Here is a 14,727-nt window from a genome sequence, read left to right as displayed (position 1 = left end):
CTCATTTCGCCCTTTTCGTGCAGCTTTGTCTTTCTGCCTCTCCCTAGGCCAGAAACGGGGCAGCCTCCTGGGGTTCTTTCCTTGCTCCTTCCTGGGCCTGCCCCAATTCTCCAAGGAGGGTCCTCTGGGTAGAGATGGGGCGGCCCCAATTCCCGGGTGGGGTAGCCTAGGAAACACGCACTTGTCCGCTGCGGCACAGAAACACACATTCCTGGTTAACTCTCCCGGTTAAACGTGTTGGACTGTTTCGAAGGTGCAAACGTTTTGGAATTTGCTTCGATTGGTGTTTCTCAATCTTTGCAATTTTAAGAGGGGTGGGCTTCCACTCCCAGAATTCTCCAGTCAGCCATGCTTTAAAATGCATGGACTTCAACTCCCAGAATCCCCCAGCCAGCCATGCTTTAAGAGGGGTGGACTTCCACTCCCAGAATCCCCCAGTCAGCAATGCTTTAAGAAAGATGGACTTCCACTCCCAGAACTCCCCAGCCAGCCATGCTTTAAGAGGGGAGGACTTCCACTCCCAGAATTCCCCAGCCAGAATGCTTTAAGAGGGGTGGACTTCCACTCCCAGAATCCCCCAGCCAGCCATGCTTTAAGAGGGATGGACTTCCACTCCCAGAATTCCCCAGCCAGCATGCTTTAAAATGCATGGACTTCAACTCCCAGAATCCCCCAGCCAGCCATGCTTTAAGAGGGGTGGACTTCCACTCCCAGAATCCCCCAGTCAGCAATGCTTTAAGAAAGATGGACTTCCACTCCCAGAACTCCCCAGCCAGCCATGCTTTAAGAGGGGTGGACTTCCACTCCCAGAATTCCCCAGCCAGCCATGCTTTAAGAGGGGTGGACTTCCACTCCCAGAATTCCCCAGCCAGCATGCTTTAAGAGGGGTGGACTTCAACTCCCAGAATCCCCCAGCCAGCATGCTTTAAGAGGGGTGGACTTCCACTCCCAGAATCCCCCAGCCAGCATGCTTTAAGAGGGGTGGACTTCAACTCCCAGAATCCCCCAGCCAGCATGCTTTAAGAGAGATGGACTTCCACTCCCAGAATCCCCCAGCCAGCCATGCTTTAAGAGGGGTGGACTTCCACTCCCAGAATTCCCCAGCCAGCCATGCTTTAAGAGGGGAGGACTTCCACTCCCAGAATCCCCCAGCGAGCAATGCTTTAAGAGGGGAGGACTTCCACTCCCAGAATCCCCCAGCGAGCAATGCTTTAAGAGGGGAGGACTTCCACTCCCAGAATCCCCCAGCCATCATGCTTTAAGAGAGATGGACTTCAACTCCCAGAATCCCCCAGCCAGCATGCTTTAAGAGAGATGGACTTCCACTCCCAGAATCCCCCAGCCAGCATGCTTTAAGAGAGATGGACTTCAACTCCCAGAATCCCCCAGCCAGCAATGCTTTAAGATGGGTGGACTTCCACTCCCAGTCAGCATGATGAGTCCACCAATCCTGGCGGGGGAATTCTGGGAGTTGAAGTCCATGCATTCTCGCTCTCTACTACAAATCCCAGAATGCTGTGGGGAAAGACTTGGGGCCTTGGAACAGATTTATACAAATCAAATATTTATTTGTCGATCAAAACATGGCTTAGTCGTTTCAAGTACAAGTAGTCCTCGATTTACAACCGTTTGGTTAGTGACCATTGAAAGTCACAACGGCACTGGAAAAAAGTGACTTAGGACCATTTTTAAAAATGACAACCTCGGTTAAGCTTCCCTGTGATCAAAATTCAGATGCTTGGTAACTGCTTCATACTTACGGCCGCTTCCAGTGTCCTGGGGTCCCGTGACCCCCTTTTGTGACCTGAGAAAGCAAAGCGGGAAGCTAGATTCGCTTAACAACCGTGTGACTAATTTAAGAACGGCAGTGATTCACTTAACAACGGTGGCAAGAAAGGTCGTAAAATGGGACGACGTTCAATGAACCGGTGTCTCGCTTAGCAGCAGAAATTTTGGACTCTGTTGTGTCGTAAGTCCTCTGTTGTCCTCTGTCGTAAGTCGAGGACTACCTGTAAGTGAGTTAACCTTGAGTACCATGTGCCTTAATCTCTTTTTTTGCCCTTTCTCTGGTTCCTCTCCACTTCAGCATTGCCATGGCCACAAAAGAAAACATGACTTCGCAGCGAGGGATGATGAAATCCATACAAAGCAAGATGAACACCTTGGCCAGTATCCTTTCTCCTGCTGCTGCTGGTGCTGCTTTCCACCTCCAGGGCACCGAAGGTTAACTGGAATCACTAAGGGGGAAAGGAGCCTAGAGGTCATCCAGTCCCACCCCCTGCCGGATGCAAGATCCACTAGAGCAGGGCTTCCCAACCGGAGCAAATTTTAAGAGATGTGGGATCGAGGAAGAGCCAAAGGGAGCCAACGCTCTGTGATGTGGCCTGGAAGGAGCCACCTATATAAATGTTTTAAATAAAATGAATCAGTGAAGGGGGGGGCGGTGAAGACTCAGATAGGATGTGGTCAGGCAGGAGATGAGAATAGAGTCAGGATGGGGAAGATGGTTTATGGGGCAGAGCTCTTCCCTATGAGAGCAGCCATTCCTTCCATGCCCTCCCTCCCTCCCTCCCTTCTTTCCTTCTTTCTCTTTTTTACTTTCTCTCCTTGCCTTCCTTCTCTTTTTCCTTCCTTCCTTCTCTTTTTTACTTTCTCTCCTTGCCTTCCTTCTCTTTTTCCTTCCTTCCTTCTCTTTTTTACTTTCTCTCCTTGCCTTCCTTCTCTTTTTCCTTTCTTCCTTCTCTTTTTTACTTTCTCTCCTTTTCTTCTTTCTTTCTTTCTTTCTTTCTTTCTTTCTTTCTTTCTTTCTTTCTTTCTTTCTTTCTTTCTTCTCCTTTCTCTCCCTTCTTTCCTTCTATTTCTTTTCCTGCCAAAACCTACCAATAAGGATATTTTTTTTAAAAAAAATCACAGTCACTACAAAAATGTGAAAAGGATGGTGCCCTGCCCAATAGGCCCAACCCCCCCCCACCCCCTCAAAAAACCCCTAGAATGCGGATAGAAAGACTTGGGAACACTCTTGCCACATGTTTTATCAAAAAGAGGGGGAGGGAAACCCCACCACTGGGTGGGTGGGTGAGTGGCAGGCTGGCAAATACCCTTCCTTCCTCTCCTTCCTTCCTTCCTTCCTTCTTTCTTTCCCTCCATCCCCCTTCCTTTCTTCCTTCCTTCCCTTCCTTCCTTTCTTTCTTTCCTTCCTTCCTTTCTTCCCTTCCTTCCCTTCCTTCCTTCCTTCCTTTCTTCCTTTCTTCCCTTCCTTCCTTCCTTCCTTTCTTCCCTTCTTCCCTTCCTTCCTTCCTTCCCTCCGTCCCTCCCTCCCTTCCTTCCCTCCCTCCCTCCTTCCTTCCTTCCTTCCTTCCCTTCCATCCCCCTTCTTTCTTCCTCCCTCCCTTCCTCCCTTCCTTCCTTTCTTCCCTTCTTCCCTTCCTTCCTTCCTTCCTTCCCTTCCATCCCCCTTCTTTCTTCCTTCCTTCCTTCCCTTCCTTCCTTCCTTCCTTCCTTCCTTCTTTCTTTCCCTCCATCCCCCTTCCTTTCTTCCCTTCCTTCCTTCCTTCCTTCCTTCCTTCCTTCCTTCCTTCTTTCCTTCCATCCCCCTTCTTCCTTCCTTCCTTCCCTTCCTTCCTTCCTTCCTTTCTTCCCTTCCTTCCTTCCCTCCTTCCTTCCTCCCTTCCTTCCTTCCTTCCTTCCTTCCTTCCTTGTGGCCCTTAACTCAGCTGCCCCTCCAGACCGTTTCCCAGCCGTGAACAGCCTCATCCAGCGGATCAACCTGCGGAAGCGACGCGACACCCTCATCCTGGGGGGCGTGATCAGCATTTGCACCATCCTCCTCCTCCTCTACGCTTTCCATTGACGGAGGACGCACAGAGTGTGACTTCTGGGACCATGTTCTGGGCGCCTGCGAAGGGGCAGGCAGACCGCTGCGGGACACCCCACCCCACCCCTCAATCTGGGGACGCGGAGACCAAGTGACCTAGACAGGTGGACTCTCTTCCTCCTTCCTCCACAGATGGCCACGACGGTTCCCGAAGGTTCATCCCTCGTCCTGTCCTCCCACATTTAAGGACACGGATCCCTTCTTCCCGTTAAATGTCCTTTGTCCCTTTTCTACCATTTTGCTCTCGTCTAAAGTTAAGACCTGGCTCTCCCCCCCCCCCAAATTCAGCTGTTGTGTTTTTCTTCCAAAGGAGATCATTCCCCTTTTCCTACCTAACCAGTCTCCCCGAGAAAGCCCTCTCCGATATTTAACACAACTTCGCCCAGACTTTGCAACTTTAAAACTTTGCAACTTTAAAACTTTGCAACTTTAAAACTTTGGTTGGAGATCTGAGAACTGAACCCTGGAGAGAAATTCTTCGCCAGATTTTTTTGATCCTCGGGAGCCGGGATGGTAAGTATCCCACCGTTTTGGAGAAGACAACTTCCTTCTGGTCTCTCTTTCACAACATCGAGAACGACCAAAACGCACCACCGGTTCACCGAGGCCGGGAAAATGTCCAAAAACGACGAGACTTTTCAACGTGGAGAACATTCGTGAGACAGACCCCCTCCGTGGAGACTTTTCACCCAACCGGAAGCGCCAGTCGATATTTTACAGATCTTGCTGGAAAACCAGCGAGCGATTTTCTTTTCTCCCCGAACAGCGATGGGGATTAAAAGAGAGCGAGTGGCATTTTGGTATCCGAATCGGTCGAACCGTTTTAGCAGGGGTAATTTGACCGAAAGGAGTTTCCCGCAAGTCCTTGGCTTGTATGTCCAATTTTGGTTTTGGTTCCCGTCTTAAAAAAAGACACCAGACGTCACCCCCCCCCCCGACTCACCCTTGCTTCAAAACAAAAATAAAATTTAAAAAAAAAAAGAGAGAGAGAGATGTCTATTGCATACTGCTCTTGGACCTTCCGATGCAGAAATCAAGAAATTTGGACTTTTTATCGGCAACTCGAGCCAGCCCAAGATTCGCCTCTTCCTCCGTTGTCGTATGCAGACGACAATTTCACAGTTATTAGCTTAGCCAGTGAGGATCATGGGATTTGGAGTCCCCATGGATTCAAGGCTGGGAAGAGTGATTTAGAGAGCCTGGTTCTCACCTCCATTCCTACATGGTGACATGATGGGCAACTATGGTGCCTTTTACAACTTGTGGACTTCAACTCCCAGAATTCCTGAGCCAGCCAAATATGGCTGGCTCAGGAATTCTGGGAGTTGAAGTCCACAGGTTGTAAAAGGCGCTATAGTTGCCCATTCCTGCATTAAACGCTAATATACAATGTTGGTTTTTTTTTTTTAAATTTCAAATAGATTCTAGAAATTAGCCACTCTACCACAAAAGACCAGCGTGGCCTCAACTTCTTAAATTAATAATCTATTCCTTCCCTTTTCTGGTTCGCAAGACTTGTTTAATCCTGTTAACGCTTTGAATTGAATAAAAACGGCAAAGGTAGTTTTTGGCTGCAAGAGAGATTGCTCGAGGTTAGAGAAGGCTTCCTTTTGCAAATAAACTCTTTTATTTTGTCCCTTCCAGAATAGGAAAAAGCAAAAAAAAGATTCAGAGGTTTTATCGAATGCGTTAAAACGAGAGCTCCGTGTTAAGGAACCTGCTGTTGGGAGTTTTTTTTATTTTATTCTGGTTTTTAATTTTGTCTTTCTTCTCCGCCTATTAGCGGTTTCCGTTCTGCTGAGATAGGGGAAAGGGTTATCTTGATTAATAAATTAATAAATAAATAAGATTCGGTTGCATTATCTAGCTAACAAAAAAAATGAAAAAAAGGCACTATCTCTGAATAAAACATTTCTTTAATTCTAGGATTCTCGTTTCTTCATTTGCTTTTTTTTTTTTCGTTCCGGGTTTGTTTTGGTGGAAGGTGTAAAACTAATTTGGGAGATGCTAAAAAAAAATCACACGTAAAAGGCACAATCTAGGATTGAGTTTGCTTAGCACGTAACACTAAACTACGATTGATGTGTTGGGGTTGACAGTAGAGGTTGTCCTTGACTTTCCACCATTCGTTTAGTGACCAAAGTTACAACGGCCCTGAAAAAAGTGATTAATGACCATTTTTCACTCTTACGACCGTTGCAGCATCCCCGTGGTCATGTGACGCTTGGTAACTGACTCATACTTACGGCCTTGGCTGTGTCCTGGGCTCACGTGATCCCTTTTTGCGCCCAGCGACGTCCAGGGGGAAGCTAGATTCACTTAACAACGGTGTTACTAACTCATCAAATGCAGTGATTCACTTACCAACGGTGGCAAGAAAGGTCGTAAAATGGGGCGAAACTTCAATGTCTCACGTAGCAACAGAAATCTCAGGCTCCATTGCAGTGGTGGAATTCAAATTTTTTCCCTACTGGTTCTGTGGGCGTGGCAGGGGAAGGATACTGCAAAATCCCCATTCCCACCCCACTTGGGGGCCAGCCAGAAGTGGTTTTTGCCGGTTCTCCGAACTCAAAATTTCCGCTACCGGTTCTCCAGAACCTACTGGATTTCACCCCTGCTCCATTGTGGTCATAAATCGAGGACTACCTGTATTACTCTTGCCCTGGCGACTGGGGGATTCTGGGAGTTGAAGTCCACGCATCTTCCAAGTGGCCAAATTTGAGAAACATTGTTCTTTGTAGATCTTACTGAGTCGATTTATACAGTTAGTTCTCAGCTTCCCTGCCTTAAGCAGGGGGTTGGACTAGAAGACCTCCAAGGTCCCTTCCAAACTCTGTTATTCTATTCTATTTAACTTAGAAGCTTTTCTTTAGCGGCCATTCAAAGTTGCCGCAGCACTGAAAAATTTTTAATTTACGACCCGTTTTTCACACCTAACAATTGTTTGCGTCATGTGATCAAAATTTGGGCACTTGGCAACTGGCATGTACTTATGACTGTTGCAGCCTCCCTTGGTCACGTGATTTCTGTTTGTGATTTTTTTCCCCCCTTTCCCCAAGCCAGCTTCCAACAAGCAAAGTCCGTCTCAGAAAACCCCCTATTTGCTTTAATTCATTTAACAATCTCAGTGATTCATTTAGAGACAGTGGCAATATATATATATATATGTATATATGTAGGTCTTTGGTTATTCGAGTTTTCTCCTGCGTAAAATTGGAGGTGTCTTGGCAACGTTTCGACAAAGTCTAATTCGTCATCTTCAGGCTGGTGTTTTCGGCTTCGTGCTTCTAGGAGCAATGTGATCGCAGCTGTTTCTTCCTTTTAACTGCCAGTGGGGGTGTGAACTGATTGGGTGGGAGCTTGGTTGTGTTCTGATTGGGTGGAGGTGTGTTCTGATTGGTTGGGGGCTTGGCTGTGCTCTGATTGGATGGGGGAGTTGGCTGTGCTCTGATTGGATGGGGGGGTGTTCTGTTTAGGTAGGTTGTGCTCGGGTTAGTCTGAGTTGCAGGGGGATTTGAGCTGGTGAGCTGCGTTGCTGTTGTTTGGCTTTGCGTTCGTGGTCGTGCCACATCTTCATGGTGGGTATCAGTTTGCTTCATGAGCAACGCTTCGTGAGCAACGCAGCTCATTTTCTTGCTGGAAAAAAGATCTAGAGAAAAGAAGGATTGGGAGTGGCATGATAGCAGCATTCCAGTATTCGAGGGGCTGCCCCAAAGAAGAGGGAGTCAAGCTATTCTCCAAAGCATCAAAAGGCAGGAGAAGAAGCAACGGATGGAAACTCATCAAGGAGAGAAGCAACTTGGAAGTAAGGAGGAACTTGCTGACAGTGAGGACAATTAACCAGTGGAACTGCTTGCCACCAGATGTCGTGGGCACTCCATCACTGGAGGTTTTTAAGAAGAGATTGGACAACCATTTTTCTGAAATAGTATAGGGTCTCCTGCTTGAGCAAGGGGTTGGACTAGATGACCTTTAAGGTCCCTTCCAACTGTTGTTGTGTTGTATTCTGTTCAAACATACAGTATGAAGGACAGTTGAAGGAATTGGATATGTCTAGTTTAATGAAAAGAAGGACTGGGGGGACAGGATAGTAGTATTTGAGGGGCTACCATAAAGAAGAGGGAGTCAACCTGTTCTCCAAAGCATGAAAAGACAGGACAAGAAGCAACGGATGGAAACTCATCAAGGAGAGAAGCAACCTGGAATTAAGGAGAAACTTCCTAACGGTGAGGACAATTAACCAGTGGAACAGCTGGCCACCAGAAGTTGTGAATGCTCCAACACTGGAGGTTTTTAAGAAGAGATTGGACCACCATTTGACATGGAGTAAGGTCTCCTGGTTGTGCAGAGGGCTGGACTAGAAGACCTCCAAGGTCCCTTCTGGCAGGGGGAGGTGCCTTGGACACCGTCCCGTTCCCCTCTCCCAGCTTCTTCTTGCAAAACTGAATCAATTCAAAAGGCAGCGACGGCGAGTATTAAAAACGACGGAATTTGCTGTTCACACTTGGTGCCGAAAAGCACCTCCGATGGTGTCCTTCTTGCGTTTTTTGTTTTGGCTGCCCAGCTTTCCGATCGGGATCAATTATTCATGATCCCCCGTTAAGTTGTTGGACGGATTAATAATTGAGCAGGCCAAAGTACTCGGCACTCCCGAAAAACTGTCGGTTCTAATCATTTTGACGGTCCAGATCTCTGGCCTCGCTTTGGGTGGCCAGGAAAATCTGCCCCAATTTTCTTTTCCCCTCCTTTTTTTTCTGACTCCCTGGGGCTCTGGCTTTTTTTAAATTTTTTAATTTGATTTGATTTATATGCCGCCCTTCTCCGGAGACTCAGGGCGGCTTACAATGCGTTAAGCAATAGCCTTCATACTTTTGTATATTTATACAAAGTCAGCTTATTGCCCCCACAATCCGGGTCCTCAATTTACCTACCTTAGAAAGGATGGAAGGCTGAGTCAACCTCGAGCCTGGCGAGATTCGAACTTACAGTAATTGCAGGCAGCTGGTGTTAATAACAGGGTGCTTTAGACCACTGTACTACCAAGGCTCTCCATGGGACCACTGGTGGTCCATGAAAAAATTTTAGTGGTCCTGCAGAAAAATTATCTGCATTTTTTTATATTGCAGTAAATACTATTTATCTTTTTTAAAAAATTCATATCAGTGGTCCGCAGGATTTAAAATTATGAATTTAGTGGTCCCTGGGGTCCGAAAGGTTGGTGACCCCTGTTCTATTCCAACCCCCTCCTCAAGCAGGTGACCCTATACAAACAAACAGTTGTCCAGTCTCTTCTTAAAAACCTCCAGTGATGAAGGACCCTGTCAGCACTTCAACCTGCATTTACTCTAGTGCTGACATAAGGAGGAGAAGAGGGGGCAGCTGGCAAGAGGACGCTTGACTTTTCACCTACTTATTTTCCCTGAAGATAATATCCCCTGGGAGATGGGTTGGGAGGGGGGACATTCCTGGGAGCTGAAGTAGTAGATATGGGGAGAGTGATTTGGAAGATGGCCAATGAGACGCAGAGAATTGGGGAACGGAAAGGGAAGGTTTGGGGTCAGGAAGTCAGTGTTGGCTTCGACATAATCGGGGACGGATTGTCATGCTTAATAAATGAAAGATTTCATCAAAGACTATCTGTTTGGAAAATGCAATTTATTTGAGACGACATCGAAACCTGACACACCCACAACTTCTGGTGGCAAGCAGTTCCACTGGTTCTAACTGTCAAGATATTTCTCCTTAGTTCCAGGTTGCTTCTCTCTTTGATAAGGTTCCATCTATTGCTTCTTGTTCTGCCTCCTCCTCCTCCTCCTCCTCTTCCCTGCAAACCCCACTCCATTCTAGCACTGATGATGTTACCTAGCTTGGTAATGAAACGTTTGCAAGAATACTAGCAAACTTAGAGAGCACCAAGGATCCCTCAATCAAGGGAGAAATCCAGCAGGTTCTGGAGAACCGATAGCGGAAATTTTGAGTAGTTCGGAGAACCGGCAAATACCACCTCTGACTGGCCTCAGAGTGGGGAGGGAATGGAGATTTTGCAATATCCTTCTCCCAGGAGTGGGGAGGGAATGGGGATTTTGCAGTATCCTTCTCCTGCCACGCCCACCAAGCCACGCCACGCCCACCAAGCCACGGACACAGAACCGGTAGTAAAAAAAAACTGGATTTCACCACTGCCCTCAATCCTCCTCCTCCTCCTCTCCTCAAACCCCACTCCCTTCCAGCAATGATGATGTTACCTAGTTGGGTCATGAAAGGTCTACAAGAAAAAAGCCAATCTCAGGGAGCACCAAGGACCCCACAGTCCTCCTCCTCCTCCCTGCAAACCCCTTTCTCTTCTAGCATTGATGATATAACCTAGTTGGGTCATGAAAGGTCTGCAAGAAAACCACCAAGGACCCCACAATCCTCCTCCTCTTCCACTCCCTTCCAGCAGTGATGATGTTACCTAGTTGGGTCATGAAAGGTCTACAAGAACACAGCCAATCTCAGGGAGCACCAAGGACCCACAGTCTTCTTCCTCCCACCTCCACAAACACCTCTCCCTGCTAATATTGATGGCATTACCTAGTTCAGTATTGTAACATCTGCAAGAAAACAACCCAGCTCAGAGAGCACCAAGGACCCCCCAATCTCTTCCTCCTCCTCTTCCTCCTCTTCCTCCACAACCCCCACTCCTTTCTACCTAGTAACTGATGGCTTTACCAAGTTGGACTATGAAAAGTCCGCAAGAAAACCACAAAGCTCAGAGAGAACACCCAGGACCCCTCATAAGTTAATTTTGGCCAAGTGTGTTATGCAAACACAGCCTTTGTTTAGACTGCAAACTCTCTTTGGATGTTTTGCCTATATTTATATATAAATGGTGGGAGCAGGTGTGAAAACGACTTTAAATACTCCAAATTGTGAACAAGCTTCAAACTCCCCTTACAACCAGCAGCTTATTTCTCGTTTACCGATGTGGAAAACTCAAGGTTCTCCCAAAAGGAAAAAAAAAAAAAGGAAAGCTAACTGAGTGGTCTCTTTTCTGTACAGGCAGTCCTCGACGTGCAACCCCCCCCCCAGACGAGCCCCAAATTTCAGTTGCTAAACGAGACGTTTGTTAAGTGAATTTTGCCTCCTTTCACCACCTTTCTTGCCACAGTTGTGAAGTTAGTCCCACGGTTTTGAAGTGAATCTGGACTCTAGAAAGAGTGCAGAGAAGAGCAACCAAGAGGATTAAGGGACTGGAAGTTAAGACATATGAAGAACGGTTATAGGAACTGGGCATGGCTAGTCTAGTGAAGAGAAGGACCAGGGAAGACATGATAGCAATCTTCCAATATCTCAGGGGTTGCCCCAAAGAAGAGGGGGTCAAATTATTCTCCAAAGCACCAGAAGACAGGACAAGAAGCAACAGGTGGAAACAAATCAAGGAGAGAAGCAGAATAGAATAGAGTAGAGTAGCGTAGCGTAGCGTAGCGTAGCATAGGGTAGGGTAGGGTAGGGTAGGGTAGGGTAGGGTAGGGTAGGGTAGGGTAGGGTAGGGTAGGGTAGGGTAGAGTAGAGTAGAGTAGAGTAGAGTAGAGTAGAGTAGAGTAGAAATAAGGAATAGAATAGAATAGAATAGAATAGAATAGAATAGAATAGAATAGAATAGAATAGAATAGAATAGAATAGAATAGAATAGAACAGAAAACAGAACAGAGTAGAGTAGAGTAGAGTAGAGTAGAGTAGAGTAGAGTAGAGTAGAGTAGAGTAGAGTAGAGTAGAGTAGAGTAGAGTAGAGTAGAGTAGAAATAAGGAATAGAATAGAATAGAATAGAACAGAACGTAGAGTAGGGTAGAGTAGAGTAGAGTAGAGTAGAGTAGAGTAGAGTAGAGTAGAGTAGAGTAGAGTAGAGTAGAGTAGAGTAGAAATAAGGAATAGAATAGAATAGAATAGAATAGAATAGAATAGAATAGAATAGAATAGAATAGAATAGAATAGAATAACAGAGTTGGAAGGGACCTTGGAGGTCTTCTAGTCCAACCCCTTGCTTAGGCAGGAAATCCTACACCACTTCAGACAAATGGTTGCCCAATCTCCTTAAAAATTTCCAGTGTTGGAGCATTCAGAACTTCTAGTGGCAAGCTGTTCCGCTGATTAATTGTCCTCACTGTCAGGAAATTTCTCCTTACTTCTCTAGGTTGCTTCTAGTTTCCATCCATTGTTCCTTGTCTGGCCTTCAGGTCCCTTGGAGAATAGCTTGACCCCCAAATCTTCTTTGGGGCAACCCCTGAGATATTGGAACACTGCTATCATGTCTCCCCTGGTCCTTTTCATTAAACTAGACATACCCAGTTCCTGCAACCATTTTTCATGTGTTTTAGCCTCCAGTCCCCTAATCCTCTTTCTTGCTCTTCTCTGCACTCTTTCCAGAGTCTCCACATCTTTTTTATATCGTGGCGACCAAAACTGAATGCAGGATTCCAATTGTGGCCTTACCAAGGCCTTATAAAATGGTATTAACACTTCATGTGGTTTTAAAGTGGTATTAACCCTTCAAGCAACCTGAAATGAAGGAGAAACTTTCATGCAGTGAGGGCAATTAACCAGTGGAACTGCTTGCCTCCAGAAGTTGTGGGTGCTCCATCAATGGAGGTTCTTAAGAAGAGCTCGGACAGCCATTTAACTAGGATGGTGTGAGATTCCTGCTTTGAGAAGAAGGTTGGACTAGAAGACCTCCAAGGTCCCTCCCAGCCCTAGCATTCTATCCATCTGCAGATGTGGGAAAATACATCATCTTTGGATTTGCTGTATGCATGCATGCATGGATGGTTACCTGCGTAATCTCTCTCTCTCTCTCTCTTCCCCTCCCTCCCTCCCTCCCTCTCTCTCTCCACTATTTCTGCTGATGGAGGAACTGACCACGAGCCAAGAGGCCGGAGCAGGGCGTGGAAGCCCACACCCCCACGGATCTTCATCCGGTTGCTGCAATAATTCAAAAACTGGCTTGCTTGCTGAATTTTCTCATTCGGCAGAAAGAAACCATTGGGACTCTGGCCAAGTGTCCCGTCCACCCCCCCCCAATCTCATCCATCCCCTGATAGATTATGCTGCTTACTCAGGAGAAGTGTTGCATTTCTTGGGAGGGGGACGGACGGTCGAAGCTGGCTACATTGAACTGCATAAGCTTGCTTTTATTTTATTTATTTATTTATTTATTTATTTATTTATTTATTTATTTATTTATTTATTATTTTGCTTTAATTTATATGCCGCCCTTCTCCGAAGACTCAGGGCGGCTTGCAATGCATTAAGCAACAGCCTTCATTCTTTTTTATATTTATACAAAGTCAGCTTATTGCCCCCACAAACTGGATCCTCATTTTACCTACCTTAGAAAGGATGGAAGGCTGAGTCAACCTTGAGCCTGGGGAGATTCGAACTTGCAGTAATTGCAGGCAGCTGGTCTTAATAACAGGGTGCTTTAGACCACTGTACTACCAAGGCTTTTTTATCAGGGTTGGCGGCTGGGTAAGCCTGCATTGGGCTGGCATCACCCAACTTGGAAGCCAAGATCAAAGGAAGCCGCATGGGTTAGTGCAAGGAGTACAGTGTGTGTGTGTGTGTGTGAGAGAGAGAGAGAGAATCCTAATTTGCTGGAGCAGCGGTTGGACTAGAAGACCTCTAAGAGCCCTTCCAACTCTGTTATTCTCTATCTATACTCTGCTGTATGGTTCCTTGAAAGAGCCTCTTACCAATAAGAATATCTGTAGCTCAGGATTGAAATGAGGAATAATTAGTGCTCTCTGAACTTGGTGGTTTCCTTGTAGACGTTTCATGACCCAACTAGGGAACATCATCAGTAGTGAAAGGGAGTGGGGTTTGCAGGGAGGAGGAGGAGGAGGAGGAGGAGGAGGAGGACAAGGACAACAACTATGGGGTCCTTGGAACTCCCTGAGTTTAGTTATGTTCTTGTAGACATTTCATTACCCAGCTAGGGAACATCATCAATGCTAGAAGGGAGTGGTGTAAAAAAGCAGAAAAAAGCAGAAAGGAAGAAGAGGAAGAGGAATAAGAGGAAGGAGAGGAGGACTCTAGGGTCCTTGGTGCTCTCTGAGCTTGGTGGTTTTCTTGCAGACGTTTCGTGACCCAACTAGGGAACATCATCAGTGCTAGAAGGCAGAGGGGGGTTCCTTTTTATTTAATTACCAAGAAGAAATCATGTTCCCTCCATCACTAACAGGGCAAGTCACTTGTGTATAAACAGAGAGCAAACCCCACTCTCCTTTCTAGAAAACAACCAAGCTTATAAAGCACCAAGGACCCCACAGTTGGCCTCCTCTTCCTCCACTCCACTCTCCCACCCGCTTTCTAGTACTGATGATGTTATCTAGTTGGGTAGTGAAATGTCTTCAAGAAGACCACCCAGCTCAGAGAGCGCCAAGGACCCTTTACAAGCCACTTAACCATCAATCATGGTTGATTCACAAGGTGGGATTTGGAAACCCAGCCAGACAACTTAGATCAGAGGTCTTTAAGACCTCTGACCTAGATGGTGTCTTCGCTTGGGGTGGGGAGGGGGGAATACCAAGTGGATTTGCCAACCCCCAACCCCTTACACCATGACCCTCCTCACTGCTTTTGCCCCAACTAGCAGCAGCATCTCGGGAGTCTTCTGCAAAAAATCTTGCTCTGAGGTGCAAGGGGTGGATGCCAGCATGGCTGAACTTTTAGGTAAAGGGTGTCAAGTCTAAATGTAAGTCAGAGAAGGTGGGAGGGAGTCTCTCTCTCTCTCTCTCTCTCTCTCTCTCTCTCTCTCTCTCTCTCCATATATATATGGAGAGAGGCATATAGGCATATACATGTAGGCAGCCCAAGT

At 46.6% G+C, this 14,727-nt stretch overlaps 1 protein-coding gene across 2 annotated transcripts in view; it reads left to right on the top strand.

The window, feature by feature from the left end:
• GOSR1 (golgi SNAP receptor complex member 1) overlaps positions 1–5,799 on the top strand; it is a 31,603-nt gene extending 25,804 nt beyond the window's left edge. Inside the window, exons 8-9 of one of the 2 annotated variants that reach the window (XM_087890343.1) lie at positions 2,087–2,169; positions 3,726–5,799. In XM_087890343.1, the coding sequence (XP_087746469.1) occupies positions 2,087–2,169; positions 3,726–3,850 (208 nt within the window). In that variant the 3' untranslated portion in view covers positions 3,851–5,799. The remainder of the gene's footprint in view (positions 1–2,086; positions 2,170–3,725) is intronic. The other variant, XM_087890345.1, reaches the window with a different exon arrangement.
• Positions 5,800–14,727: the final 8,928 nt, after the last annotated feature.

Source organism: Pantherophis guttatus, chromosome 1 (genome assembly GCF_059756535.1).
Source record: "Pantherophis guttatus breed Tessera chromosome 1, ASM5975653v1, whole genome shotgun sequence".
NCBI lineage: Eukaryota > Metazoa > Chordata > Lepidosauria > Squamata > Colubridae > Pantherophis > Pantherophis guttatus.
This window is presented reverse-complemented; position numbering and strand designations above follow the sequence as displayed.